We start from the raw sequence: 26850 nt of genomic DNA on the forward strand, positions 1-26850 counted from the left end.
CTCGGCTTCGGCTTCGGCTGCGGGGGGGGAGAGTCGAGAGCAGCGTCTGCGAAAAGTTTTAGTCTTTTCCCCGCTGCTGAGGTAAGAGCAGGGTGGTTTTCCTTTTTTCTTTTTTTTTTCCTCTTTTTTTTTCTTTTTTTCTTTTTTTCCTTTTTTCTTCTTCCCTCCCCGCACGCTGTTTAAAAACAACTCGCTGCTGAGCGCAATAGCTGGCAACTTCCAAAAAAAAAACAAAAAACGAAGAAGTGGGAGGGCAGGCAAGTCTGGTACCAGCGCGTTGTTAACGTTCGGCCGCGGCGGTGTTACCGGCTCACTGAGGGCGACGGGAAGGAGCTGCCCTGCTCCTCTCATCGCTCCCTGATCCCGCACGGTTGAACGCTCCTGGTTTAATGGCTTGAAGGGGAGCAGATCCTCGCGCCCAGCATCTCGTTCCTGCCCTGCGCCAGGTGTCCTTTCGCTCCGGAGATGGTCGGCGCGAGGTGGCTGCTGCTCCTGAAGATCCTCACCTGAAAAATCAGTTCGGGGGTGGCCGGGTATGTGTAAGAGCAACCACAGCCTTAAAAACATTATCTGGATTTTGCAGTAATCCAGGCTCTTAAGGACGTGTTTTCCTAATAGCTTTTTTGTCTTAGCATTGCACCGAGAGGACGTAGCTGGAAATAGAGCTCTGTTGTGCTGGGTCCTGTGCAAGGGTGTAGCAAGAGACAGCCCCTACTTCAGCAAATGCAAAACAGGCAAGAAATGGGGGAGGGCGGCTTTGTCCAATTTCTTTAGTCCTCCAAGGACTCTAAAGCTCTAACAAAGTCTCAAAAATACAAGCAGCATGTTTCTCCTTTCCCCTTGCTTTTACGATGAAGGGAACAGAGGAAAGACCTATTTCCAAACCCTCTTACTTATGGCATAAGTCTGAGTCTTTACAGCTTTTGCAATTTCTGGCTTAGGCTAATAAAAGGTATTACTTTAAGACTCTTTATAGATCCTTGACTAATGCATAATTGCGGATGGACTTCACCTTACAGAAACAGTTACCTCTGTACAGAACAGGCGCTGGGGTTTTTTTTGCTGCCTTTGCAATAATTACTGCTATGTAAGGGGGGAGCTAGTGATTAAACAGCAAATTGTTGATCACTTGCAACTCAGACAAGCTAAGACGCTAATTACTGCTCAGAAAAGGAGTAGACTTTCCAGCTGTGTCCTCTTAATCGAGAGTTTGCTTCAGTTTTGTAAAAACCGAGAGTGAATGAGTAACAAGTTTTCCTGAACAGAAGTACAAATAATGGCTGAAATTGGAAAGGAACGGGGTAATTCTGCATTATGGCTCTCTCCTCCGTGAATAGCAAAACTGTTCTCCTCCTGTCGGTTGTAGTTGCTGTTTCTTGTTTGTATGCATGCCTCTGAGAGAAATATTAACCGAGAGTGCTGGCAGAGGGGCTCGCTGGTTGGCTCTAGTACCTGAAATGACTTAACTCCTTCGCTGTGGACATGGTCTCAGAGTGACTGACCTCCTAAAATACTGGAACATGGGAATAAAGGAGGCTGTGAATGTGGTTTTCAGAGCCAGACAGGGATGGACTGTCAAATACTGTCATCAAGTCCCTTTTTTTAATTTAAAAAAAAAGGGTGGGGGGAGAAATTCTGATTTCCAATATAACCAGCTGCTTCAAGATATCCCTCTCAATTAGGTATGTATTGATTATCCCTATACTAATGAAAGAACGGAGCAAGAAGTTGCTGCTTTGTTTTGCCAGTGCTCTTTTCAGCTCTGCCTTGGGTCAACAGACCTCTGTGTTATGGTATAGGAAGGAAATGAGTGTTAAAGTAGCTCCTTTTTGAGGCAAACCTCTCTGCTTTGTGCTTCAGCTGTCTTCTGCCCTCCTCCCTATTCCCTCACAGCACTCACCAGCAGAAATGCAGGAAAGCAGCCTAAATCCAGCTGCGAGACTGACACAGAAGCACTGGGGGCTGAAAATTATCTTACCCTCTTAAATGCTTTGTAAAACAGGATTTGCTTCACCTTTGCTATGACTGTGCCATTAGAGTTACATAATGAAACCCTAAACCCCAGTGATGCTGCTGTAACGAGACAGAAGTTGGCTAATTACAGAGAAGTCCATGCCTGAAATTGTTGATGTACACTTCGTGTTTCCAAAGCGTTGGTTGTTAGAGAGAAATCTCCCCTGGTTAACATCAGGGTGGTGCTAAAACGAACAACTTAAAGAATTGGGCACTTTCCTTGTTGAAACTTTCATGAGCACGTCTGAAGTCAGAGGAGACCTCGGCTATCTCCTGGGTGTGTTTAAAGCCCCATGTGATGTTGGACTAGACAGTATTGTGTATAGTTTTCCTCTTAAGTAGACGCTGGCTGTCAAATCTCAACCGTAGACTATGAGTGAGAGCCTTATCGTTATCCTTGTGTAAGACATTAATCTAAGGAAGAGTAATTACTCGTCACTGGGTATAGTTTTATTTTTAGTTGGAGCAGGGAGGGGCCCTATTACTGCAAATGCATGGGAAATGAGAGCACTTGAGGGATCTTTGTGTGGTTCAACCTACTATTTTATGTGTGAGCCTTTGCCAGTGGCTGCCTTGGCTTTGTGCAGCAGGATTTAGCTGAAGCTACTGCTGATGCAGTGAACTGGGGACACAGTTTTCTTACAGGTTTTTTTTCCCCCCCCGGATAAATCCTCTCTTGAGGCTGGACCAACGCGCTGAGTGTCCTCAAATCCTGTAAGGGTAGGACAGAAACCTGTACTGGGGTTCCAGTGTTTCTTTTAAAAGAAGTGGCATTTCCCAAGCACCAGAGGGAGGATGAGGAGATGATAATTATCTAGACTTTTGCAAAAGGTTTCTTGTCTTGCCTTGGTGTAGTCACCTTTGGTAGGTGAGGTAACAAAGTTCCAGAATTATAGGGTCTCAAAAACTAAAAAGGCTCTTCTTGAAAATCCAGAAAGCCCAGTTAAGAATGAAGCATGATACTGAGCCCTCGTTTTGCTCTCTTGAGGCTTGGATTAGTTTGGTCAAAGACGCGACCTTAAGCATTGGTTTTAAGCAATGAATGATTTGGAATATTCAGTGTAATAATTGAATTATTACTTAAAGGAGGTGAGGAAAATGTTGGTTTGTGATTGTTTTCTTTCTAAGGGGGTTGCTACATTTAATTTAAGATCCGATTTATCAAATCATTTAAGCATGTGATGAAATATCCTAGTAAAGTCAGTTGGATTTAAGTTTTGCTCAATTGGTGCCTTACCCGTCTAGTTCTTTAAAAACTTATGTATGAAGGATTAATTATTTTACTGTTGGCAGCTTTTGCACGTTCTAGTGAAAGCTGCATGAATGACATCCAGTGTCTCTTAAGCCTGAGAGAATCTTTGTTTTTAATTTTGAAACTAACGGATTTTGCAGCTCTCAAGTCTGTGGAGGGAAAACCTGGAAAATTGTCACAAATGCACTATAAAAACCCAGGAAATGGATTTAAAAGCAAATTTTGGGGATGCTCGCACTGAAGTCCCTGGCATTCTGGGAGCCCGCGTGTTTGTTAGCGCTCATATTATTTAGGTTGTGGCTCTGAGGACCATGCTGTCTTTCCACTTGGTTGAATGTACTATGGTGACAGTCGCTCCCTAAACAAGAGCAGGAACTTTTCCTGGTTACTGGATGTTAAGCAGCCATAACTCTGTCCTGGATGGCCAAAGGTTTCGTGTGCCCATTAACATGATGCACGTTCTCTACCTGCTAATGCGTTTTAGTAGGATGGTAAGCATCTCCGTTTATGATACGGAGAATGCTCAGAATTTAACAGCGTTGGCTAGTTTTGGCTGCCCTCAGCTCACAAACATTGAGTCTTGTCAATTGTTCCTTTGCTTTTTTGTAGAGAAAAATATGGGATTAAGCAAAGCAGTTAATATGTTCTAAAATGGGCTGGGCAAAGTGCACTGAGATACAGTAGTGCTGTAAGTTGACCTGAGAACAGCTTGTAAATTTACTGTTTGATTTCTAGGGTTTTAGGTTATTAGATACAAAGATACCTGCCCTGTTCTAGGAAGCCCCTGACCACAACTTGCAGGAGGATGAATGGGTTATTCTTAGTTTCTGCTCGCTTTGCTTTATCTGCTCTTCCCTAAGCGTCCACTGCTGGTAGTGATACAGGTCTCTGATCTGCCCTGTACCATCATTCTTATAAAACCTATCATACAGTAAGGTTTTGAATGACCTCTGAGTAATTTCAGATGTTTTCTAACATGCTTAACTCTCCAAACTCAGGTACCGCTGCTGAGTACAAGACTGAGGGTGTGCCTGGAGCTGAGCGTGTGCATTAGCATGTGTGTGCACAGCTGACACGAGACAAACCTTGAAGTCCACCGGGTAGTTCTTCTGTTTGAGTTGTATCACTGAGAAATGGTGGTTTAAAAACAGTAAAAAGTGTGTGTGATGGGTTCAGAGTAAAATCTACACTTGGAAAACTAGTTTAAGAAACTTTCTTGCAAAGATTGTTCTGGAGATTGTGTATAATGGAGAGAGAGGAAGATTAATATTGTGCCCTTCTGGATGCGTGATAGTTCTCTAAAAATTGTAGACTGTATTTGCTCCAATATGTTGTGCTGTAAATGGGGTGATGCTGTATGTTTGTTGGCTTTTGGCTCCTGGCTTATGCAGTGGTTGACTTTTGACCTTTGAATGTCTTCCATTTTTTTGTGGAATTGATCTTTTGCCTATTAAGCTAGTCCTCAAGCAGGATTATTAATAAACGATTTTTTCCCCTTCCCCCTCGTAATTCAGAAATCCCAGTCCCCTGTAAATATTTCTCCACTGAAGGTCAATTCTGACACTCTTAGTCAGAAGGACTATTAAAAAAAAAAAAAAAAATGTACAAAAGACCTTGTAGCAACTTTGTGCAGTCTCTCTGAATTACCTAACTTTGACAAAGTAAACTTAACGCTGAATTTGACCTCCAAGAATTTAACTTCAGAACATTTCAGTTTCCTCCTCCTAGCCTGTGACTAACATTCATGATTTGTGAATGATGTGGTTTTAAATCTCCTGCAAAAGCTAACTCTGGAGTGCCTGGGAAGTGATCACTTGCACTGGTAGAACCACAGCTGCTCTAGGATGGTTTTTATGCTAAGATTTGGGGTATTCTTGCCAAATATTACGTTCCTGTAAAACTTCCGCACTCTTGTGTCATGGTCTGGTTTTTTTATCCCTAATGGTACAGGCAGCACACTTTAATATTTCTATAATATGTGTTGAATAGGCCAACAAACAGGTCCTGTGGTGAACAGCTTCCATTTTTAATGCCTCTCTGAAGGTCAAGAGGAGCAGCTGCCTGTTGTCCTGCTGTTCTGCCTCCCTGAGGATGGTTGCCTTATTTTTGAACCCTTGCTGGTTACTGAGGCAATCCCACAGAAACGTACTGCAGGGTCTTTTTGAAGCTGGTTAGATTCTTGGCTGCTTCTATCCTAAATCAGCATTCTTTCAGTTGCTTAACAGAGGAGACTTAAAACAGGTGAGGGCACTTCTGCGTTATCCGGAGTTAGGAAGGGAATTTGTCTGTAAAACATGCTGTATGTGTTGCAGCAGTGCTGGGCAATGTCAAAACAACTGTCACTGGTGCTAGGTGCTGTACAAATAGGTAGGAATAGCTTCTCCCTTCAGGCATATTAAAAATGGTGTGAAAGGTGTGCTTGTTTTGTTTTTCCCTGTCTGCAGGCTCAGTCTATCACACTGCTCCCGAGCCGCTTCTGAAGCGAGTAAAACCTCTAAAGAAGTGGCAGCTACACCACCAAGGCAGGACCATCACCATGGTGTCTGCTGCTTGCTCTTGTGTGGGAGGCTCCTACCCAGCTGCGGTCACTGGGTTTGTTCATTGTTCAGGAGCTTTGTGAAACATCCGAGCTTGAACTCCAGGATGAATGACAGGAACTTGCTGGAAGCAAAGTAATTCATTGTTATTTAGAGCTTCTGGCTTTAGTGTTTATCACTGCTGAATCTGGGTATTCCTGCTGTCCTGTATGCAGATAGCCCACTGCGAGGCTCAGACTGGTTCTGCCAAGGTTTTGCTGTTGGAAAAAGCAGAACAGTACCCTTAAATACTTTCTCGTCCCACAAAATCTTGGCCTGCTGGTTGGTTTCTTGGTAACTTGAATTAAAGTCTTCATTAGGTTAGTCTTTAAATTGGGGTCTTGTCCCTGATGTCTGCAGTAGTCTAGGTGCAGTGAGCTATGAACTTTTGTTATAAAAGGTTTGTGGTAGTGTATAAAATGCTCATGAAGAGCTGTTGAGTATGATTCTGGAAATCTAGTCGTTGTCTATAATGCATCATTGAGGGACAGAACAAATATGACATGTTCAACTTGTGCTGGGACTCCTGGAGAAAGATTGAGGTAGCTTCTTAAAAGTGCCACTGAGAAATAATACCCGCCTTATGCCAGATGTCAGTAGGAATACTCACTTCTCGCTGCTTCCTCCTTGGAAAGATATTCTTCTCCATCTATACATCACCTGTAAAGACGTGGGAAGAAATTCGAAGTCTGTGGGCATCTTCTGTGAACCTCAGAGGGGCCACGATTTTCATCGATAATGTTGCCTTCTAAAATTGTTGCTTTCATTTATGTGCTACCATTCTAGGCCCCAGCGTTTGCTCTTGAAGATGGAGCCACTACTGCAGTTCTAGGCTCGGGTGGCTTTTTCTCTCGTTTAGTTCCCTGTAGCACAGCTTCTTGGTTTGAGCCTAGGTATATGGCAACCAGAGCTACAGCAGCTGCAGCAGCGCTCTAGTGTGTGCCTCTCTTGTGTGATTACAAACGCCATGACTGAGAGCGTGTTTCTACCTCTGCAGCATCACCAAAAAAAAATTATCCTGAGGATGCGTTGTAATTATTTATAGCTAATGTTATTAATAGAAGAAAGGAAGGATGTTCTTTCCCACGTGAAAGCAAGCTGAAATCTTCATCGTTAGACTTAATGTTCATATGAAGGGCTATCAGATCCTTCTGTTGTGGAAATCCAGTGCTCTGTTTACTTGGGTTGTGCTCGTACGACTGGCGGGACTACTGCCTAGCTACACCGTGTGGGAGCCTTCCCGCAAAACACATGTTGGCGTAGATGAGGGAGTGCTCGTAGGTACCTCTAGTAATGTCATAGCCCTCTCCAGGGAGGAAGCGATCAGCAGGGTGGAATTGTTGCTCCGTATTGGTAGATGTTATCTCCTCGCTATGAAACACCGATCAGCTTACCGGGAGGCTCTGGTTTCCCAGCCCTGAGCTGACAGGGCTGGGGAGGAAGGAGAAATAATCCAATTGAATTGGAAATGCAGACTCGACTTTGCTTCTCATGTCACCTCTCAAACCATAATAAAAGGAGAAGCACTTGGGAAGCAGGACCATCTCATTTTGTTTGTGCAGGGTCGGGGTAACGGTATCCCGTTGCCAGCTTGTTGCGTATAATGCGGTACCTCAGAACTGACTGTTTTGAGGAATGTCACTGCTATTTCCTAAGCAGGACGGTTGGAAAGAAGGGCTGTCAAAGAGCGAGGCATTTCACCCTGTGGTATAATGCAAGTTCATGTTGCGAAGGATGTCTGAATGCGTTGGAGCAAGTTGAGGTTCCCCCTTTCCTTCCCTCCCCCAGCTTGCGCTGTTACTGCAAAAGGGTGATTTTTGTCTTCGTGGTAATTTGAGAATGGAGGAAAAAATTCTGCCAGTGTGTTTTGGGAGATTATAACAAATCAGAGAGGTATTACAAAACTGAACATTAGGATGCCTTTAAAAAACTGGTGGCTTCTGCCTCCAGTAAATGCTGTTGTATGTCTGTTCCCCTAAGCCTCTTCCAAATGTGCAAGTGCTGTTTTTTTCATGGCTGAGTGAAATAAAAGCTCTATAAGCTTTTAAAATGCAATTTTGCTATGTAATGTGCTGGCATAAAAATGGCACTCCATTCTGTTCATGGATCTCTTCACCAGAAGTAGTCAGCATAAAACCACTTGACCAACAAATGAGTTAACCTCAACCGTGCTGGGAAATGAGTTAGACTGTTTCCCTTATGTGGTCTGATAAATAGAAACCTCGCCTAAAAGCTCATAAAAGATGAAGGTGTTGAAGCAGAGGCAGTAGGTCTTTCAACCTGTGGGATCTTATTTCTGTTAATGATGTATCATAATGGAAAACCCAAACTGAATCTGTAGGACAGGTGTGTATGTAGGGTCCATGCTTGTAAATGGAGATATCTGGTTTGGAGGCGTGTGAGGTGGGATACAGAGCCCCGTTATATCAGATTTTATTAGATCACCTTCTAGAATAAGACCTTTTCTTTTTTTTTTCTTTCTTTTCTTTTCTTTTTTTTTAAGATGTCCATAGGTGGTGGACATGTGTTCTAGACCACTGAACGTAGGCCTTTTATTACCTTGCTTAGGACCTTTTCTTTTACTACTTAGTTTCCCCCGCCCTTTAAAGTATTTTAAAAAATGAATTTAAATATAACACACTGTTCTCTGCTTTCAGAAATGAATACAGCTTACAGCCCTACGTAACACGCTGATGACGTTCTGCACTGCATCGGGATCAATAAGTCAAGAGGGTGTGATGCCTAGAAATCTCCTGTCAGACTTTTCTGAAATGGCATCCGAAATCTCTCCAAATCATGTGCTTGGGAGCATGGAGAGGGGTGGCAATGTGGAGAATCGCAGCACCCAAGCTAGGTGCAGAAATGTTGCCTTGGTAAGTGTTTAATGAGCCTTATGCTTAATGGTACAAGTTACATCAGTAGCTTGGTTTGCATCACAGTATTTTTTTTCTTAAATGTTGATCTTTGTCAATTCTAGTCTTGAGTGGTTGGTTGCTAATTGCTATTAGCAACCCGGTTGCTAACACACTGGGAGGCCAGAAATAACTGCTGTGATCTGGTGCAATGTCTCGTTAGTCTGGTCAGGTTGTCTGTAGCCTGGAGAGTGCTTCTATCTGGCCATCGCTTCCCAAAGAGCGGGGCATGGCCCTTAGGAGCACGCGTTGCACCGGGCAGCTCGGCGCCACCGCCAGTACGTGCCTTGGATGGAGTTCAGTGAGCATCTCTGCCCTCGCTTGCATCAGTAGCTCGTAAAAGGATCTGAGGATAGTGCTTGCTGCTTTGTGCTATTTCTTGCTTAAGCTTTTTGTTGACACTTCTGAACAAAGGTCTTGGCTTATTCCACCTTCGTATAATTAGGTGAGTAACAAATATATCACCGTAAACAAAGCTGTCTTCGCATTAGTGAATATGAGTGTGGCCATTTAAATAGTATGTGAGTAATTGAGGGAGTAGGATGTGCTCCTGCATTTTTTCCAATTAGCAGGATGATTCAGTGAACTCGGCAGTACTGTTTTGCTCTGTGACAGACCAAGCCTAGAAAGCAGGTATGGTTTCTTGCATGTTCTTTGATTATCACGGCCATTTGGAAAGCATCCACTTTTAACTGAGGAAAGGGCACTGCGGTTAACATGCTTTTCCTAAGTGGGAACCTCAATCTGTCTTGCGTAAAGCACTGAATTAGATTGTTTTCATATTTTTCCCTCTGCTGTCCCTCCTGGCTTCCTTTTAGTAAAGTAGTTTGTTGCTACAAAAGCATAAGTGCTGAAAATAAGTAGACAAGTTGATACCCGTATTTATCTGTCTACCTCAGAAATGCTTAGTGTTTTGTGTTTCTTCTCAAACTTTTTGGTAACTGGAGGTAGTTCTTAGGGTGTTCCTTCTTGGTTGTTTCTAATAAAAATATTACAGCTTAGTTAATATTTTGCTGTATCCTGCTGTTTGTATTGCTAGTTAAAACACAAAAATATTGCTAAATTTAGTCCCTTAGCTGTTTCTGATCTGCCCTAGAAACAAGTCAGGAAGGCTTGGGGGTGGAGGGAAGAGCTAGCTATACTGTTTTTGACTTGGGTATTCACAGTATGTTGTTTATTATATGGAAACCGATTAAAATTTAGAATTGCAGTGGGAGTTGCATTTTTTTAATAAAGAATTACAAGTTAATTTTATGCAGTACGTTGACTCTAGTCTTCCAGTGTCTCAAGCTAGTAGCCAGTCATGTTTCCAGAGGGTTTTATTCTTAGCTGTGGTAGCAGGTGTTAGACTGGTCATTCAAAAAATCAGTACTGAATAACTAGGCGATGTATAAATTGGCATGTTGTGCAGTTGCGTACTGAGTCTCCTGTGTTAGGAAGTGACACAGGTTACCTTAATCTAACTGAGTCTTGCCATGTGATAATCCATGTGATGATGCATCAGCTGGAATTAGAAACCTTTCCTAATCGGTAATGAAGTGATTTATAGGTGGAGTAAAAGTTGGCTGCAGGTTTGGGCAGTTCCCATGAGACTTGTGCGTCAGCTAAAACAGCTCCCAAAGTCTGTAGTCCTGCAGTGTCTTGTATGGGTTTGTGCATGCAGAAACTGAAGCATGTGCTGAAAAGATTAATTTTAGTGCCACAGATTCCTTTCCGTGACATCAGTAGAAGCTCTTCCAGCAGCGTAGTGGGTGGCATGGCTGAGAAGGCGGAAGACTAGCATATGTGGCATAACAGATTGGGCAACCGGGACTCCTTTTCACTTGTTGAGGAGGGGAGGGAATGCCCTGCTCTCCTGGATTTCATCGGATTCGAAAAGGGAATCCATTGCCTGTATTTCAACCTATTTTCCCTGAGTTTTCAACAAAAAGAGAAATACAACTCCTGACATTCTSTTCTCCATAAAGCTGTAATTTCCGCTTTGCGTTTGAGGGGGAGGTCCACGAGGAACAGAATGCGAAAGAAGTTCTGCCAGTTGTGGTTGAGTAACCAGATTGCAAAAAGGAAAAGTGAGAAGTACTAAAGATTTGAGATTTAAGAAAACTATTGTTCTGCTGGCTGATACCTTGTGTCTGTTCAGCACTGAAACAGGCTTTAGATATCCTCAGGATAAAGAGTTGTATTCTTTCAATATTTCTATATATACATATATATATATATATATATATCCTTGTGTGACTGTATATTAAGAGCAGGATTTTTGCAGTCTACTGAGTAGATCGGGGATTGGTAAGGGGAAAAAACTGATTGCTGGAACATGTTCCAAGAGACGTTAACTTCTTGCTTCAGTAGCTTTGCTCTAAAGGTCCAAAAGGTGCACAAGTTTTGATGTCCTAATGATATAGGAAGGGATAGGTAAGTTTGTGTGGACAAATGATTTCTTATTAGAGCAACTGTGAGAAAGGAGGTAAATTGGAACATTTTTGGGGGGCACACCAGATTTTTCTTAGGTCTGAAACAGAAACAGCTGCAGACTTCCCTGCCTCTTCATTTATCACTTTTGTGGATCTAGTCAACTAGAGACACAATAAGGAAGTTCAGGGTTTGTTTTGAATTCTGGTTATGGCCTTGCAAAGGGGAAAAAGTGCAGCAGTGGCTTTTATGGCTTGCCAGTGTTGCTGCGGGTTTCTTCTTATTTGACTACAAGAAAGAGGCTCTTAGGCTTCTCAGAGTGTCAACCTACATTAGTCACCAAATATAACCTTTGTATTATCTCTGTGGAATTCAAACAAACCTGGGGAAGTGATAACGGAGACAAACAATTGGACTGGCTCTAGCCCACGCCGGCTGTTTAGAACTGGTTTGGTTGTTGGCTGTTTTGCCTGCTGCGTGTCTACACTGGCATTGCATGCTGTGGGACTGGTTATCAGTTTAGGAATGACTAGGAGATGTGCATGAATTCCCATGTGCTGAAGTGAGCTTAAAACAACAGAATTAAATCAGCCTGGCTTTTGCCAGTCAGCTGTTGTCAATTTGGTTTCATTTTGCCAGATTTCTCAGCTTCAGCTGCTTCTTCTACATGATGGTGCTTTGAGTTAATCTTTGACAATAGTTGCAGTCCTTAAAGCAAAATACTATTTTTCAACCGCAAACAAGGTGCCAGTGTCTGTCCGATCTTGTTTGCAGTAGAATTTTTTTCCATATAAATGTTAGATGTTCAGGTTTGCATTTATGCTGCTAAATTTATCACAGCAGCTGATGACAAATGCAAATAAGATGTTATGTTTAGATGGGAAGAATGCTTGCATTGATGTCTCCTGCCACCACTTAGGGTTTCTTCCCCCTTCTTTTTACTGTATCTTATGACCATAAAAGTTCTTATTTGTGAGAACAGACTTGTACACATCTCCTGGCCTTTTTTAATAAAGCTGGTGTCTAAACATATCCTTGGCAAAGGTGTGAGAGAAGTTTACTTCTCAATACATGGAATCCATTGCACTATCCGAGTGGGAGTGTAAACAACCTTACTCTATTCTGCTTGCGAATTCTGACTTCTGAAAGCCATTCTTGAATGATATTCTCTCTTACACTGCTGTAAGAATTAACTTGCAGTGAAATACAGGTGCGGCAATTTAAGGACACATAATGTGGAGATAAAACTAGGTCTTAGCTTTTTTGGAGCCATTTGTCTTGTTCCATAGACCAAATACACACAGGCTGACTTCTTAAAGCCAGGCCTTCTTTTTCACTGCTTCACTCCTGTAATTGTACTGTGTATCTATCCCTGGCAGTGAGTAACTGCTGTAGTTTCTAGGTGTGAATAACATGCTATGCTAATATTGTCACCTGCTGAAGCCATACCAGAAGGTGCTGGGTGTACCTCAGGTGAGCTGTGCTGACTTGGGACTGCATTAGTAAGAAGTTATATCGGTGCTTTGGATCTGCTGATATGATTTCAGTCCTTCCCTTACTTACGTGGACATGTCTTACGAGTACTGTGAGTGTTCATCGGCTGCTTATTACTGTCAATAGACCATGCTGTACTTCTTTTATTTTTTTGCCTTTTGTTCAGACAGCTGCTCAGTGAATGCCACCATTAGCCACCACTCTTTGGGGGTGGGCTTGACTGCCAGGATTTGGTCAAGTGACTGTTTCTTTTGGTCACTGATCAGGTGGCTGAGATTGGAAGAGGCTTGGGACTGTAAAAAGGTATCTTGCTTGTAACAGGCTTGCTTTTCAATTATGTGCCGAATTACCAAGCAGTTGTATAGTATTCCATCTTTCGGATGGCATTTCTGATGGCTTTTCATATTTTGATTTCTTTCTGTTTGTTATTCTTCAAACCAGCTTTCTTTGCAGTTCTGTAGCTCTAGCAAGACATGATACCTGGTTACTGGAAATAGATTGTCCCCACCACCTTTTATAGTACAGGTGACACTTTGAACATTGGTTAAATAAATATGAAGAGTATCTGTCTGAGTAGTTTGATCTGGCTCAGTGTCCTGTTTCCCACTACTCAGCCATTTAACTTGGGGTCATTTTGCAGTTACAATGTCCGTTGGAGCCTAGAAATTAGTTGCTATGACCTTTATCCCTTTTGGATCAGTACAGATAATTCAAATGCAACAGACTTTTTCCAAGTGCACTTTGTTGCTATATCTTTGTCCCAGCCTCTCTAGAGAAGTCCTGTGAGTCAGTGTGGTTTTAGAAATTACTGGGAAAGGAGAGCTGGTATGTGTGTTGACCCAGTGCCTTTGCCTTCCCAATCTGAGAATGACTCCTCTCATAAAATCTGTGTGGGGGGGGTTTTTTTGTTTCTTTGTTTTTGTTTTCCCCCCTTGCTACTGATATTCTGCAGGCTTTGCTGTAATGCAGCCTCTTTCACCATGTCTAAATACTTTGCCAAATAAAGATGCACAAAAAATGAGAAGAATTTTTCTGTTTGATTACTTTCTGTGGGTACGGCTGTCCTTTGGGCAGGTGACAGGCATTCATTACAGGGCGTGGAGAGCGCCATGCTTCATCCACTTTAAATTGATATTAATATGACTTTGAAGACATGGGCATTGGAAAAATAACTGAGTCACTGTTGCTAGCAGCAGGGCAAGAAGTCAAGAGGGAGATGAGCTTGAGAAGCACTTGCTGTGGACCCTGACTGCAGAATTGGGGTAAAGAGCCTGTCTTCCAGCAAGGAATGATGCCTTGCTGGAAAATGGGCTGGTGTGAATGTTGCTACTGCGTCGCATAGGGTGCAAACTACCTTTAGGAACTATAAATGGCATCACTCTCGCTTCAAAGCAGGCTCTAGTGGATACTAGGTTGTTCCAGCAGGTGGGTAGCTCTGTCCTTAACCCTCCCTGATCGCCATTCCTGAACTTCCAAAGCAGCTGTCCCAGTGCTCTGGGACTTCCTTGTTCAAGGGAGACTTCTACTTGTCTCCCCTCCAGTGGACCTAGAGAAGGCTTGTTATAATGAAACTGGTGATCAGCTTTTTATGCATCAAAATACATACAGGGCTATGACTGCCTACCACCTGTTCTTCCCCATTTTTAATGTAATGTACCCCATTCTTTCAAGCTTCCTGTGAAGCTATACTTTCAGAGCTCTTCTTGCTTTGTTCCGGACCCTCCCCAGCTCATCTGCCTCCTTTCCAAGTTCAGCGACTGCATCTGAACTCTGTGCTCTAAGTGAGGATGCGATGCTATTTCATCACCCTCGTTAATATATCCCAGAATGACATTTGTGTACCTGAACAGCACTGATTTCCCTTCCTCCCCCTTTAGAGCAGATCTTAAACTGACCTGCAGATCCTCTGCCTTATATTGCCACTTGGACAACTGTTCATTGCTCTGCACTTGCATGCTTTTGGCTTTTCAATTGAATTTCATCTTGTGGGCTTCCAGCACATTGATATGGTTCATAAAGATCTTATTCTGTCCTACCCAGGTCTTGCAGCAGCATCTGCCAGCGTAAGGGCATCAGCAGATACTAAGCTAATTCTCTACCACTGTTAGTGACATATGAGATAATGCAGGAGTAGGGATAAATCTGTCCAGGGCTACTTTTGTTTCATTATCCAATTTTGGATACATCATGCTACTCCTCAAAAATAACAATTCCTTCGCTTCCACTTCTCCTCCCCAAGTTATGCGGCCATTTTCTAGTAATTTCATCCAGGCTTAGTTTCCTTACCCATCAGTGAGTATATTGTTTGGGACCACGTCAAGGTTTGTTACACCTTGTGCTTATACCTATCAGCCAAGTCAGTAACCCTCTCGGGAGAAATTAGATTGCTGTGAAATGACTTGATTTTGTAGAAACTGTGTTAGTGGCTTTTGCCTGTAAGTCGTTCCAAATTTTCCTCAATATTTCCCCAAAACAAAAAATGAAAAGGAAGAAGTTACAAGCTGATCAGCCTAACTTTGATAACCAGAGAGATGTCTTCAAAGTTTATGTAGCTCTCAGATTGCTTTAGCTTTTTTGCTTGTTTGTTTTTTAAGTATGTTAGGGACTGATTAAATTAGTCCTTATAATGTTAATTTTAGCTTATTCTTGAAATATTTTTAGATCATTTTGTTTCAGCAAAGCATATAATCAACAGGTCATAACTGACTACTATGAAGCGCACAGGTACAATTATGTTAAATAAACTGAAGAAAACCGCATTCAATATTATAGTCCTCTTTACCAAATGAAATGGCATTATCAAAATCATCAGATAGTGGGTTGTAAGGGAAGTACTTTTGGACACAGCGCACGATTAAGCTCGGGAACTCATTGCCACAGAATGCCGCGAATGCCAGCCATTTAAATGGGCTGAAACAATAAGATGAATTCGTGCTAGAAGAGCTCATTAAGGGCTGTTAAATACACAGATGCGGTTGCAACTGGAAAGTCCTTAAGCCATGTATCGCTGGAAATTGGGAGGATGGGGACCAGAGTATAAATCCATCCACTTCTTACAGCAGTGCTCTCCCCTTTTCCCCCCATGCCATGCATCCATTACTGGTGGCTGCCAGCAGGATACCGAGCTAAATGGACTTTTGGTCTGATCCTGTACAGTAGTTCTTGTTCTTATCTCCAGTTCACTTGCTTCCAACCGAAGCAGTGCATCTGTACAATCCATTCTGTTTCCCTTTTCTATAAATATAATCAGAAGTACTTTCCTTTTTTCTTGCTCGCTGAAGCTTTTGTACCTGTTCCGATACTGTTCCTGCGTGCAGGCTGTTTGTTTTGGTTTTTTTTCCCCCGAGTAGACCTTTCTGCTGTGTTATCAGCAGGCTGGAGTCTAAGTGCTGCTCTATTGGTCTCATCCTACCTATTGGAACAGTTTGCTCCCTTCGCATTTTCTACAAAGCCTCCAGTCATTCTCCAGTTCTCCCCGTGGCACTGTGCCTAGTAAATCTTTGGCCTTCTGAAATGATTGAATCAGTTGAATCCAGTGTTCTGGTGGTATTTTGCTAATTGAAATGTAACCATTGGTTCTCTAGCAGTTTTCAGACTTTTTTTTTTTTTTTTTTTTTTTAACCCCTACAGATGTCTTGGTTTTTTTCCCCTGTTCTGTTTTCTGTCTGAGCTGTGCAAGTCTTAGGATTCTGGGACTGGATGTGGCATAAAAAACTTTTCTCGGATGCACACAGAGTCGTTCCAGGTTCTAGTGCACAATCTCTCATTCTGCTCGATCCCTTTTCTTCAAGGGTTGGTAGATGTAAACAGTTCAGCTTCATTAAAAAGCAATTCAGGTATAAATTAATTTCAAATTAATTGATTGTGACCATAAGGCAGCTGCAGGAGCTCCTGGCTGCTCTTTCCCTGGAGAAACATTAGAGGCAGCTCAGCTCCTACTAGATGAGAACTGAAGTACGGCAGAAAGGGCAAGTTTCATAACGTTCCGCAGTGTGAGCAACAGAATTGATGTTTTAAAGCTTTCTGTGGCCCTCTGATAGCCAGTGACTCTCTTGGACAGGTAGAAAAGGGATCTTTTCTATGAACCGGGCTCTCTTCTCTTTATAACCAACTCCATCATAGTAGACTCTTTCCTGTTTGGCAGGGGCAGGAAGTGTTTGGCTGCAGAGAACTCTAAAATATTAATGCCATCTGAGCATACTTGGCTATTTCAGCTATTTGTGTCCCAAATTTCTTCTGTCCAAGCAGTCTTTTTAATCCTCAGCGAAGACACACTTTTCAAGTTTCAAACTTAGACTGTCTTATGACACTAGCTTTTAAAGTGGGTGGTGTTATGTGTGTGCGATTTGGTTTATGGGAGATGTGTTTGTGTTAAGAGTAGGGAGTTGGTGGAAAGTGTTAGGGGAACAGCTCAAGTAACTGAAGAGGTCCTTCTCGGCCTCTCAAAACCCAGATTCCTCAAGCAGAAAAGAGGCCTGGAAAATCAGCCCAGGAAGAAGGTGAACTGTTCCAGTATGTGGAAAATGAAGTTATTAGAAATAGACTCAGTAACCTTTGTTATAACTGGCACCATGTACCATAACAAAATTCATCCCATCTTTCTGAAAGCTTCTACTGTAATTTCAGTAAGAGAAGAAGGCTTTTAATAATACACCCCTGTTCTCAGACCAGTGATTGTGAATAGCTGTCACTGCTTGCTTTATTTCTCTGTGCTCCTTTGGTTTGACCAACTTGAATACTGGTAGGTTTATCTTCAGTGTGCTTGTGTGTCTAAAATGAAATTATTTCCCATCCTCACAACTGAAACATGCCTTTCCTGATGGAGTTTCTAGCCAGGTGCGATGCCATGCATCCCAGTGCAGTGACCTACCATAGCATTGCCCATTCTCGAGAGCAGCTCGCTTTTCTTTCTGAGGAAACATGGTGCCGTTCATCTCGATCTCTTCCCTCATGCAGGTACTCCTCAAAGTGCTAGATGAGATGAGGTTGGCCTTTCAAACCTAGGTATGCCACAGGTATAACTGTAAAGGGCTGGTAACTCCTTTCAGATCCTTCACAGAAAGGGAACCTGCTCATTTCTGCAAGATCAGTGAGGGGTGGTAACCTTGGCTGAGCCCTGCTGGCCAAGCCTTCCACAAATCCTGCCTGGCACGGAAGTGCTCAGTCTTGCAGCATGGAAGCGAATGGAATGAAGGGCTTCCAGAAGCCTTTGCTTCAGCTCTCGTGCTGCTTTTGCTCAGCTCTTGACCAGAGGACGTTAAGCTAGTGTGGGAGCTGTTAAATAGCTGCACCACACTCTGGATCTGCTGCCACCACAAACCTCTTACCCCCACTTCTTTTGCATGTGGAAGTCTGGCTGTTGCAATGAGTTCAGCCACAGCAAAAGCTTTTTTGAGCCCTGTTGGGCTCAGGTTAGGACCTACCTAACAAAGGCTCTTTTCCTGCCATTCTCTCACTTACTAAGCATAGCAGCTGTATGAGTATTTGGGTGGAGAAGGAAGGAGATTGCAACATCCATTAAGGGAAAGAAAAGAAGGCTTGTCTTTCTTTCACTTTTTCAAGTGCAGCTGTAAAACTTTCCTTGGACTTTGAAAACTGAACTCTGCCATGTGTGTCTGCGAGCTGTGGAATACGTCAGCCTTTGAAGTTAGTGCTTTAAATAACCACTTTCTAATGGCATCTAGCTTAAAGGTTTTGCAGCAGTTTTCCTCAGGCTGGAGTAAGTTGCCCATTCTGACAGCACGTTTTGGATGTTAAGATTCAGTTACAAGTACCCACACCTCTGTATGCATCTCCCAGCCATCAAACCCCGTTCACCCTGATGACAATAAATCTGAATCTCTAGAAATAGAGCTGTGGTATGAGACTCTTACTGAAACCAGGTTTGTTTTTCCCTGCAAGACCTCAGTCTTCTGTTTAATCAAAAAAACTGTGCCAGCTGTGACTGAGGACTGCAGGGGGTGGGGTTCACATGATTGCAACCCCATGTAAGCACACCTGTCCTGAGATGACTGAGAACTAAGAATGGTTGAAGGGCAGTGAGATCTGTATTTCGTTCATTTTATTTACAGGGAAAATGTTCTGCTGACCACATGGGAGAAGGCAACTAAGTGCCCAAAAGCATTTACTTTCTCATCCACAGTGTTTTAAGTGCTTAATTGCCACTTGGTACAATGAAGCACTTCATAGTTCTTAATCTATAGACATTACTGTTCTACAGAGGGACATTGTTCCCATTTTTAGTGCTGGGGATGGAGGTAAAACTTAGTTTGCACTAGGGTTTTAGTTAACAGATAGAGCTGCACATACTTTTTTTTTCCTTTCTCTTCTAATGTAAGATGATTTGAACAGGCACGGTGGGTTTGAAGCAAGTTGTGCTGCCCTAGCAAGGAAGTGTTTACCTCTTAGATATTTGTGCTGCCTACCTTTAGGTATTTGCTACCCTTAATGCCTGATCCTCCATTGAGAAGCCTTGCTACCTGCATGCACAACATTATATCCCTGGAGAAGCTAAAGGCAGAGATGGGAATGAACTCTGTCTTCTATTGCTTTGCTGGTGCCCTATTATTAACTTACCGATGGCAAAGATCCCAATATATGCGTGGTGGGAGAGAAGTGCAATCCAGAAAAGGGAAAAACTCACTTGCTTTTCAACAATACTCACTTGCCTTCCGGAGCTTACATAGCTCTCTTGGGTAAAAGTCTTTCCTGTGTCCATTGTCTTAACGCGGTGCCTTTCCTAATCATTCTTTGTCATCTCCAAGCTTCTGGAAAAGTGAGTGTTTCCCAGGGTGTAGGTGGTGGGGGGCGGGGGGAAGTTTGCACACTGCTGCCTAGTCTCTCATAGCAATGTTATGTTAATCAAGTTAATAAAGAGCGGTGACTCATAGAAAATGAAGACTGGATGATCCAAGTGGTTATTTATCATTTCTGCACTATATAGGATTGCTTCCTGATGGAGAAAATAACCCAAGGCACTCTACTGCTAGGGAATATATCTCCATATTTATTGTAATTTTTTTCCTTTCCATAACTTAAAGGTAAAATGTTCATAAATCCTCTCCCTCCTTAATATTACATTGTTGTAATCCACCATGTAATTCTGGATAGTTCTGAGTTTGTCGTGGTGGAGTTGGATCTTGGCTCCAGCTCTGCCTCTCCAACAGCAAAGTCCCTCTTTGGTCCAGAGCAGAAGGGGAACCCACCCATCTGTTGGATTGTCCTGAAGGCACCCTTCTCATTGCATGCTGCTCCCAAGCCTTGTCCCCGAACCTCATCCGGCAGCTGAAATACCTTACTCCAGCTTGGAGTGTGAAGAAGCCATCTGATCATGTGTAAAGGCACAGGCCTGGGTTTTTATCTGTTTTTATGATCTTTTTTAGCCATTTGTCCCATCCAGCTCAAATGGACACTTGTCTGCTGAACTAAAGCTAGATACTTTAAAGGATGAAATATCTATCACTGTTCTTCAGTCAAAACTAACTCACTGTAAACTCCTGGCTTCTGTTGCACTGTAGTAGTCGAATGTCTGTTATTGGAGGGAGAGAAACAGCAAGCACGAGATGCTTCTGATGTGATTGGTGCCTGTTGCATCCTTCCTCTTTTTATTTTTGTAAAGAGGGTGCTGTGTTTGTTATAAGTGTATTTGCCTGTACTTGCCCTTGAGGCTTTAATCTGTATGGCTTTTTTTTTTTTCTCCCCTATAGGATGATGAGAGTCTGAAATACTTAACTCATGAAGAGAAGGATGTTCTCATGTTCTTTGAAGAAACCATAGATGCCTTAGACGATGACTTGGAGGAACCAGTCCTACCTGACAGTGGCATCCACTCTCAGTCTCCAAGGTCAACAGAAGAAAATGTCTCCAGTCATTCAGAGACTGAAGATATCATTGACTTAGTGCAGTCCACACCTGACAGTAGTGACCATGAAGGCCCTCCTACCAGAGATGCAGAACCAGGTAGTGGCTCTCCTTGAAAGTGGGACTTTCCCTGTGACTTAGCCCTGGCACATTCCAGTTCTTATCAGAACCAGCTAAAGAAATTCTGTGCCTCCTTTACTGCCTTACTACTATGACTCTGTTACATACCAGGAGCTCTAAGGAGCGTGATTTAACTTAACGCTGGGATCGAGGAGTTGCTGAATTGCTTCCTGTCACTGTATACTGTGCACAGCTTTTCACATGGGGGTTGTGCATGTGGTTAAGTTGCTGGGCTGCTATCTCCATCTTCTACGCAGTGACTAAGTTGTAACAGAACTGAGTATCATACAGAGTCATTGCAACCAGGCAGACTAGTGTTTATCTGTGTGTTTATGCACACTTTTTTTTTTTTTTTCTTAAAGACCTCTTAAGACCTTCTCTAAGGGCTTTAAGATAGTGAATTGTTCGTGATACTTTGTGTGGGACTTAAAGGCATGTGGTCCTATCCAAAAAAGTCTGTGTGACAAGAAAAGGGGTGTATGGCATGGTTTTCTCCTCACTGTAGAGCTGGCTCGCTCCACTTTTGGAGAGAGGATTTTTCACTTAGTGCATACTCTGTTAGATAAGGCAGCATCTCCTGGCTGTTGTAATCAAAAACAAGAATGTAAAAAAAACTGTCATAGGTGAAGAAGCCATTGAAACACAGTGATGCCAACATGCAAATTGTGGCTTAATGGCAAAAGGAGGACTTCCAGCAAATATGTCACAAACTTGGGTAATTTGAACTATAGCATCTCCTCCAAGATGGTTTCTTCTGGCAACGTGGGCTGAGTTTGAGTAGAAAGTTTGGGGGAGGAGAGTATTGGTGGTTGCTAATCCTAGTGAAAGAAAGCCTTGTATTCTCTTCTGTGTGTGTGAGGACTTAATGAGATTATTGCTGTTTTTTCTTTTAAGTGTTGGATTCTGCCTGGAAAACTGATAGCCCTAATCCAGCGGTACCTGCTGAACTTCCCTCACATCCCCCTGTACCACCACCACCACTGACGCGTGAGATGCTTCCTCCTCCTCCTCCACCTCCTCCCCCTCCAGTGCAGCACCCAAAGCTGCTTCGCTCTATCCCCACTCCACTTATTATGGCCCAGAAGATGTCAGAGCAGCAGATGGAGAGCAGGGTGCGCTTCCCCAGTGCACTCAAAGAAGGGAATTCTGAAAGGAAGAAAACCCTAGTATCCAACGGTGATTATCCTGCACCTCCTAGGCATCCTCCCCCACCTGCACCCAAACTGCACCGGTTTCCAAGCAACATTAACATAACCAATGTCAGCGGTAAAGAATTCAACGAGACCATCTCAAAGGCAGCAGTTAACGTGCAAGAGCGGAGAGCTCAGGTGCTGGCCAATATCAATGGAGGAGCCTTTCTGGCAGCTGAACTGGAGGAAAAGCTGCGGAAAAATGATTTGTTGGGACGCAACAGGAGTTCTTCCTTAAGGGATCTCTCCTCTGAACAGACACGTTATGAGGCCCTGACAAAACTTGGTCTGGTGAAAGGAAGGCCAGCTCAGGACCAAGTGGATCATGCCCCAGGTACTCAGCAGCTTGATGATATGCAGCCCAAACAGGCAGACGCTGTTCCCAATGGATATCAAAACATCCATGAGATTTTAAGAAACGAGCCCAGCCCTTTCCTTCCTCTGGGCAAAACTGTAACAGTCAAACCTGAGGTGGCTCTTGCTGCTAACAAGGTCACTCAGCAGAACACAGCAAAAGGTTTTAATGATCATAAACAACCTAATCTAAACCTGGATATGAGAAGGAGGTCGGGTTCGCTGCCTCGTCCTTCAGGATTTCGACCCCAAGGGATAACGGTAAGGTTTTCTGGACGTGGCTCAACGGAAGAAGCTAGGAGAGAGGCACTTCGGAAACTGGGACTACTGAAAGAGACTGCGTAATCCACGCAGGAATGCTGCGGCAGTGGGGGGCAAGTCATAGCTTGACTTTGTGCTAGAACAATCCCAACAGGATTGGGATTAAATGGACTGGAAGAAGGGGGAGTTCTCTGCTTCAGGCAAACTAAGGAGGTACTAAATACTGTGTCATGACAGCTAGTGTTTAACCCAGCAAGCTGGCACATGTACAGTCATGTACAGTGGTAGGTTTCAACCCTCCTTGCTACCGCAGTACTCATTTGTTGTTCTTTGTGACTATGAAGAATTTTATTTAAGTAATGCTGGACTACAGCAGAGGGCAAAAGATGCTGTTAATGAAGTGTACAGTGCAGTATTGTTGTACATAGCAAATTGAATGGAGAATCTTCCTTTTGCTCTACCTTTCTCAAGCCAAAAATGAGAGCTCCATTTGTCTTGCGCATGTGTGTATGTCTGTACGGGAGCTCGAGATACGTCAAAACTGAAAATTTTGACCAGTGCGACCAACTTCTGTGACTGTTTGTCTTGTCTATATTATCCAGCTCTGCTTCCTTCCCTATCCGTGGTGGGATCTTCCCCTTCCTTGCTCTGTGTCCACTTGACTGAAGACTGTACAGAGGGCGGTTTCCATTTTGACCTTCCCTTTGACAGAACAGCCCTAGCTTGGAGTTGGCCACTGCGTCGTTCTGCCACTTCAGTTGAAGTCTGCCTTTCCTCCTGGCCACCTGCTTCGTGGTCATGCTCTAGCAACCTGCTTGTCCAGTGAAAGGCACCAGATAGGCCCGAAGGATATGCGCAGTGCGTCGCTTTTTGCACTGACAGCCAAAGAGTTTCTTGACAATCTGTAACCCCAACTGTTCTGGACCGGTGATGATGTTACTAGCGGAGAAGCCATAGGAACAAGTTAACTTCGTACCAAACGTGAGACCCTTAAGTCAAAAGGCTTGCCTTTTACATTCGGGTTCGCAGGAAGCGCCTGTTACTTTTCAAACAATAGCTGTGCTACACTGAACGGCTGCGATGAAGTTCTGTTATTTCCAATAACTATCTCATGATCTTCCCTGTAGCTTGAAAGCCCTAGCGAGCCTGTGTTCGGAGACAGCCTTATTTGATTCTGCCTTGCCAATACGTGACAGAAGTTAGCCAAAACTCTTGCAGGCTAAGTGGAGTTACAGAACAGATCGGTAGGTAAGAGCCTATAGCTCCTGAATGGTCCAGGTTGGCACGTTTTGCCTTTATTCGGTAGATGTGCTTTTAAAGATGGTCCAAAAAATATATTTACATGTTAGCTGGTATGATTTTTGTATATGGCAAAGCTGCTCTTCCAGAGGAAAACTCCCTTCCCTTCTCTTTCATCCCCAAACCTCACAAATAGCCATTTTAAAAACAAAATGCCAAAATCGACACCCTCTGAATCCCTCATTGTTACTCCTGCATGTTTGAGAGTCCTCAAACTTTTTGCTAAAGGGAAAAAAAAACTTGCTTGTTCTCTGCACTTTCTAAGGCCTCAAGCAACCCCCTCTTTTTTTTTTTCCCTTGGAAGCTGAGTAATAAGCCTTGGAAAAGGGGAGGGGAGTGGCTGTACAGAAACCAACACACCCTTCATGCAAGAGCTCTGACATAACTGTGATAAACAACGTTGTATTTCCTGTGATAAAGTATTTCAAACTTGCTGAGCTGTACTTGTAAATGAAGCTGTTGTGAAGGAAAATCTTTCCGTAATTGTCAACCTGCCTCAGAAGTTAAAGTTTTGTTTTGTTTTTTAATTATCTGCTTGCTGCTTAAATTTTTAACGGCATTGTTACGGTATCTGGCTCCGTTCTGTTATGTAGTTTTTCTTGTCAGCCTCTTTGCAGGGTAAGCGATCATGTTGCTCACTGGGACAGGCGCTCCATGCAAAGCAGTCGGTAATTACAAAATGTGACCAGTCCTCAGTCTGGCCGAGCACTTACGCATGCATAACCAAATGTGAGAAGTCCCGCTGAAGCAGAAAAGGCTGCGTGCGTGCTGAAAGTAAAGCACACGCTTACCTTGCTAGGATCGGAGTCGGTAGGCTTAAACCAGGGGGATGAGGAAGCCCATAAATCCAAGCACCCGCAGCAACGCTGTCCGCAAAGGAGTCCCACGCGTGGATAGTACAGTGCCACTCTTCAGAGTAAATTTAAATGTTCCATGGCTTCCTGTGCTTTTAAATCCTGTTAAAGATAATTTTACATTATAAAGGTGAAGTGTGTACAAAGCAATCTTCACATCTAATCATTTCTTGCCAGTAACAAGCTCTTCTCATGAGTTGTTTACAGTCGAGAGTCCATGCTAAAAAAAAAAAAAAAAAAGACACTAATTGTTTCATTGACATTCAGCCTTACTCAATAACTGTGTAACATAACACTATTTAAAAAATTTTTAATTTAGATGTTCACTAGGTAAAGTATAGAGTTGCAGTACGCTGCATTAGCCAGATCGTGTTCTTTCATCCTTTGTGTAGGGCTGTGTCTTCCACTGGGGGGAAGTGAGACTTTCAGCCTCATTAGATACATCGATTTCTGCCCAGTGCGGAGCTGGAGCGAGGTGTTCGTTGTGGCCCTTCACAATAGCAACCATCCCCTTGGTAAAACCTTCACTGTGCCTGAAACTGTAGTAAGTAAAGCCATGTACTATATGAAGTTAAGAGTCTAGCTGCTAATAACCTATATATACATATATATATATAATATAAATTTAGCTCTATTTTGTGTATCTTATTTTGTGTGTATATGTTGCTGTGATTTCCCCCCCCACCCCCATGGTGTTAGAGATCACTGTCTTGCACAAATCTGATAAATCATCTAATTAAACTGGGATAAAACCAATGGCACTATGGCTGATGGAAAGTGAAATTTCATCCTTTATCACCAGTAGCATGCATCTGTCTTAGATAAGGGAGGAGAGATGTGATTTTTTTTTTTGAATAGTTAATACCAATTTAATAACTGTTGTCTTTGCAACTGTGGATCTGTGAGCCAAGGCTCAATCCTGCCCCAGGGGAAGAAGAAAAAAGGAGGGTTATGTCACACTCTTGTTATGAGATGTGTGTTCTCCCTGCGGGGCTTCAGGAACTGCGATCACCGTGTCCTTGCAGGAGGGAAGTAGCATGCTGAACCGCGTGTTAAACAGGCAAAGTCCCCTTCTCCTCCACCCTGTGTTTTGCAACAGTGAGAGGACTTTTCCAAGGGGAATATTTAATACATGAAAGAATAGCAAGTCCTCTTTGTGTTTCCGTGCTTGCAAGAACGTTATTGTATTTTATCATGCGCGAGTGCGACCATGCTGGTGTGACCATGCTGATGTTAGTCTTTCTCATAACACAGGACAGGAAGTTCCCCTGAGGGCTATTTAGCTTTTGTGCATTTTTCTTGCGTTTCTCCCTTTTCATTTGGATGCTTGTACATCAAGATTGCTGAGATCCTTCTGACCACATAACTAAGTGTTGGCTCTGGCATGCATTACTGTAGTTACTGCTGCCAATTAGAGCATGGACATAAAGGTTCCTTAATGAAATACTACATAGCTGCAGTGGTAGTTAAACTGGTCCTGCAGTTGTCCCCCTTCACGTGGGGAATTTAGGGCCCAAATTAATGACCTATGATTTAAAAAAGGAAAAAAAAAAAAAAAAAAAAGTCCTGCAGAAGAACAGGTCTTCAAGAATCACTGGCTTCTTTTTGCCCAGATCCCCAAAGGTAACTGATGCCTCCGGTGGAAGTAAAGCATCTAAACTCATCTGTGGATTGAGCCTCTAGTTCTTTGTGCAGCTTGTCTCAAGTAATAGGCTTGAGGGTAGGGCTGGGTTAAACCTTTCCCCTGCTCCCAAACAGTACTAGGGGCCAGCTGAAACCCTTGAAACAAAAGCACTATTTTGAAGATGAATTTTTTTAATTGCATTTTAAATATAGGTGCTCTTGAGCATTTGTGCAAATATTATGTGTATCATAAAAAAAAAAAAGACTGGAAATCACTCTGGAACAAATATTAATCCTCATTTGCAATAGCTGTTTCCTCGCCAAGCAGAAATCTGTTTGCAGCAAAGGACGCTGAACCATCAGCTATGTCTAACAGACTGTCCTTAAGCTTTCCAAGCCTGCCCCAGGGCTCCGATCCTTGTCCAAGTTAGGGCATGTCAGCTCGGCTATAGTAACTGTGTGTAGCTTCAGCCTGCAGCCAGTGCAAGATAATTCAACTGGGCTTACTCTATAACGAAGGAAAGTTAAACCAAGTTACCTTGCCTCGTGCTTGCTGTAGGGTAAAACATCACACAGATGGACAGCTAGGGTGATCCTTCAGTGTGGCTGCGGCTTTGGGAATAAGTTTTC

At 43.1% G+C, this 26850-nt stretch overlaps 1 protein-coding gene across 4 annotated transcripts; it reads left to right on the forward strand.

The window, feature by feature from the left end:
* PROSER2 (proline and serine rich 2) lies at window positions 1-25353 on the forward strand. Of its 4 annotated transcripts, XM_026091186.1 has the most exons (5): window positions 152-533; window positions 633-734; window positions 8499-8714; window positions 20366-20618; window positions 21534-25353. In XM_026091186.1, exons 3-5 carry the CDS (start codon window positions 8535-8537, stop codon window positions 22526-22528), a joined length of 1428 nt encoding a protein of 475 aa, XP_025946971.1. In that variant the 5' UTR covers window positions 152-533; window positions 633-734; window positions 8499-8534; the 3' UTR covers window positions 22529-25353. The 4 variants fall into 4 exon arrangements, with proteins under 4 accessions (XP_025946973.1, XP_025946971.1, XP_025946972.1 ...); XM_026091188.1 differs by lacking the exons at window positions 152-533; window positions 633-734 and adding an exon at window positions 1-81; XM_026091187.1 differs by lacking the exon at window positions 633-734.
* Window positions 25354-26850: the final 1497 nt, after the last annotated feature.

This window comes from Apteryx rowi, unplaced genomic scaffold, assembly GCF_003343035.1.
Source record: "Apteryx rowi isolate R43461 unplaced genomic scaffold, aptRow1 scaffold_9, whole genome shotgun sequence".
Lineage (NCBI taxonomy): Eukaryota > Metazoa > Chordata > Aves > Apterygiformes > Apterygidae > Apteryx > Apteryx rowi.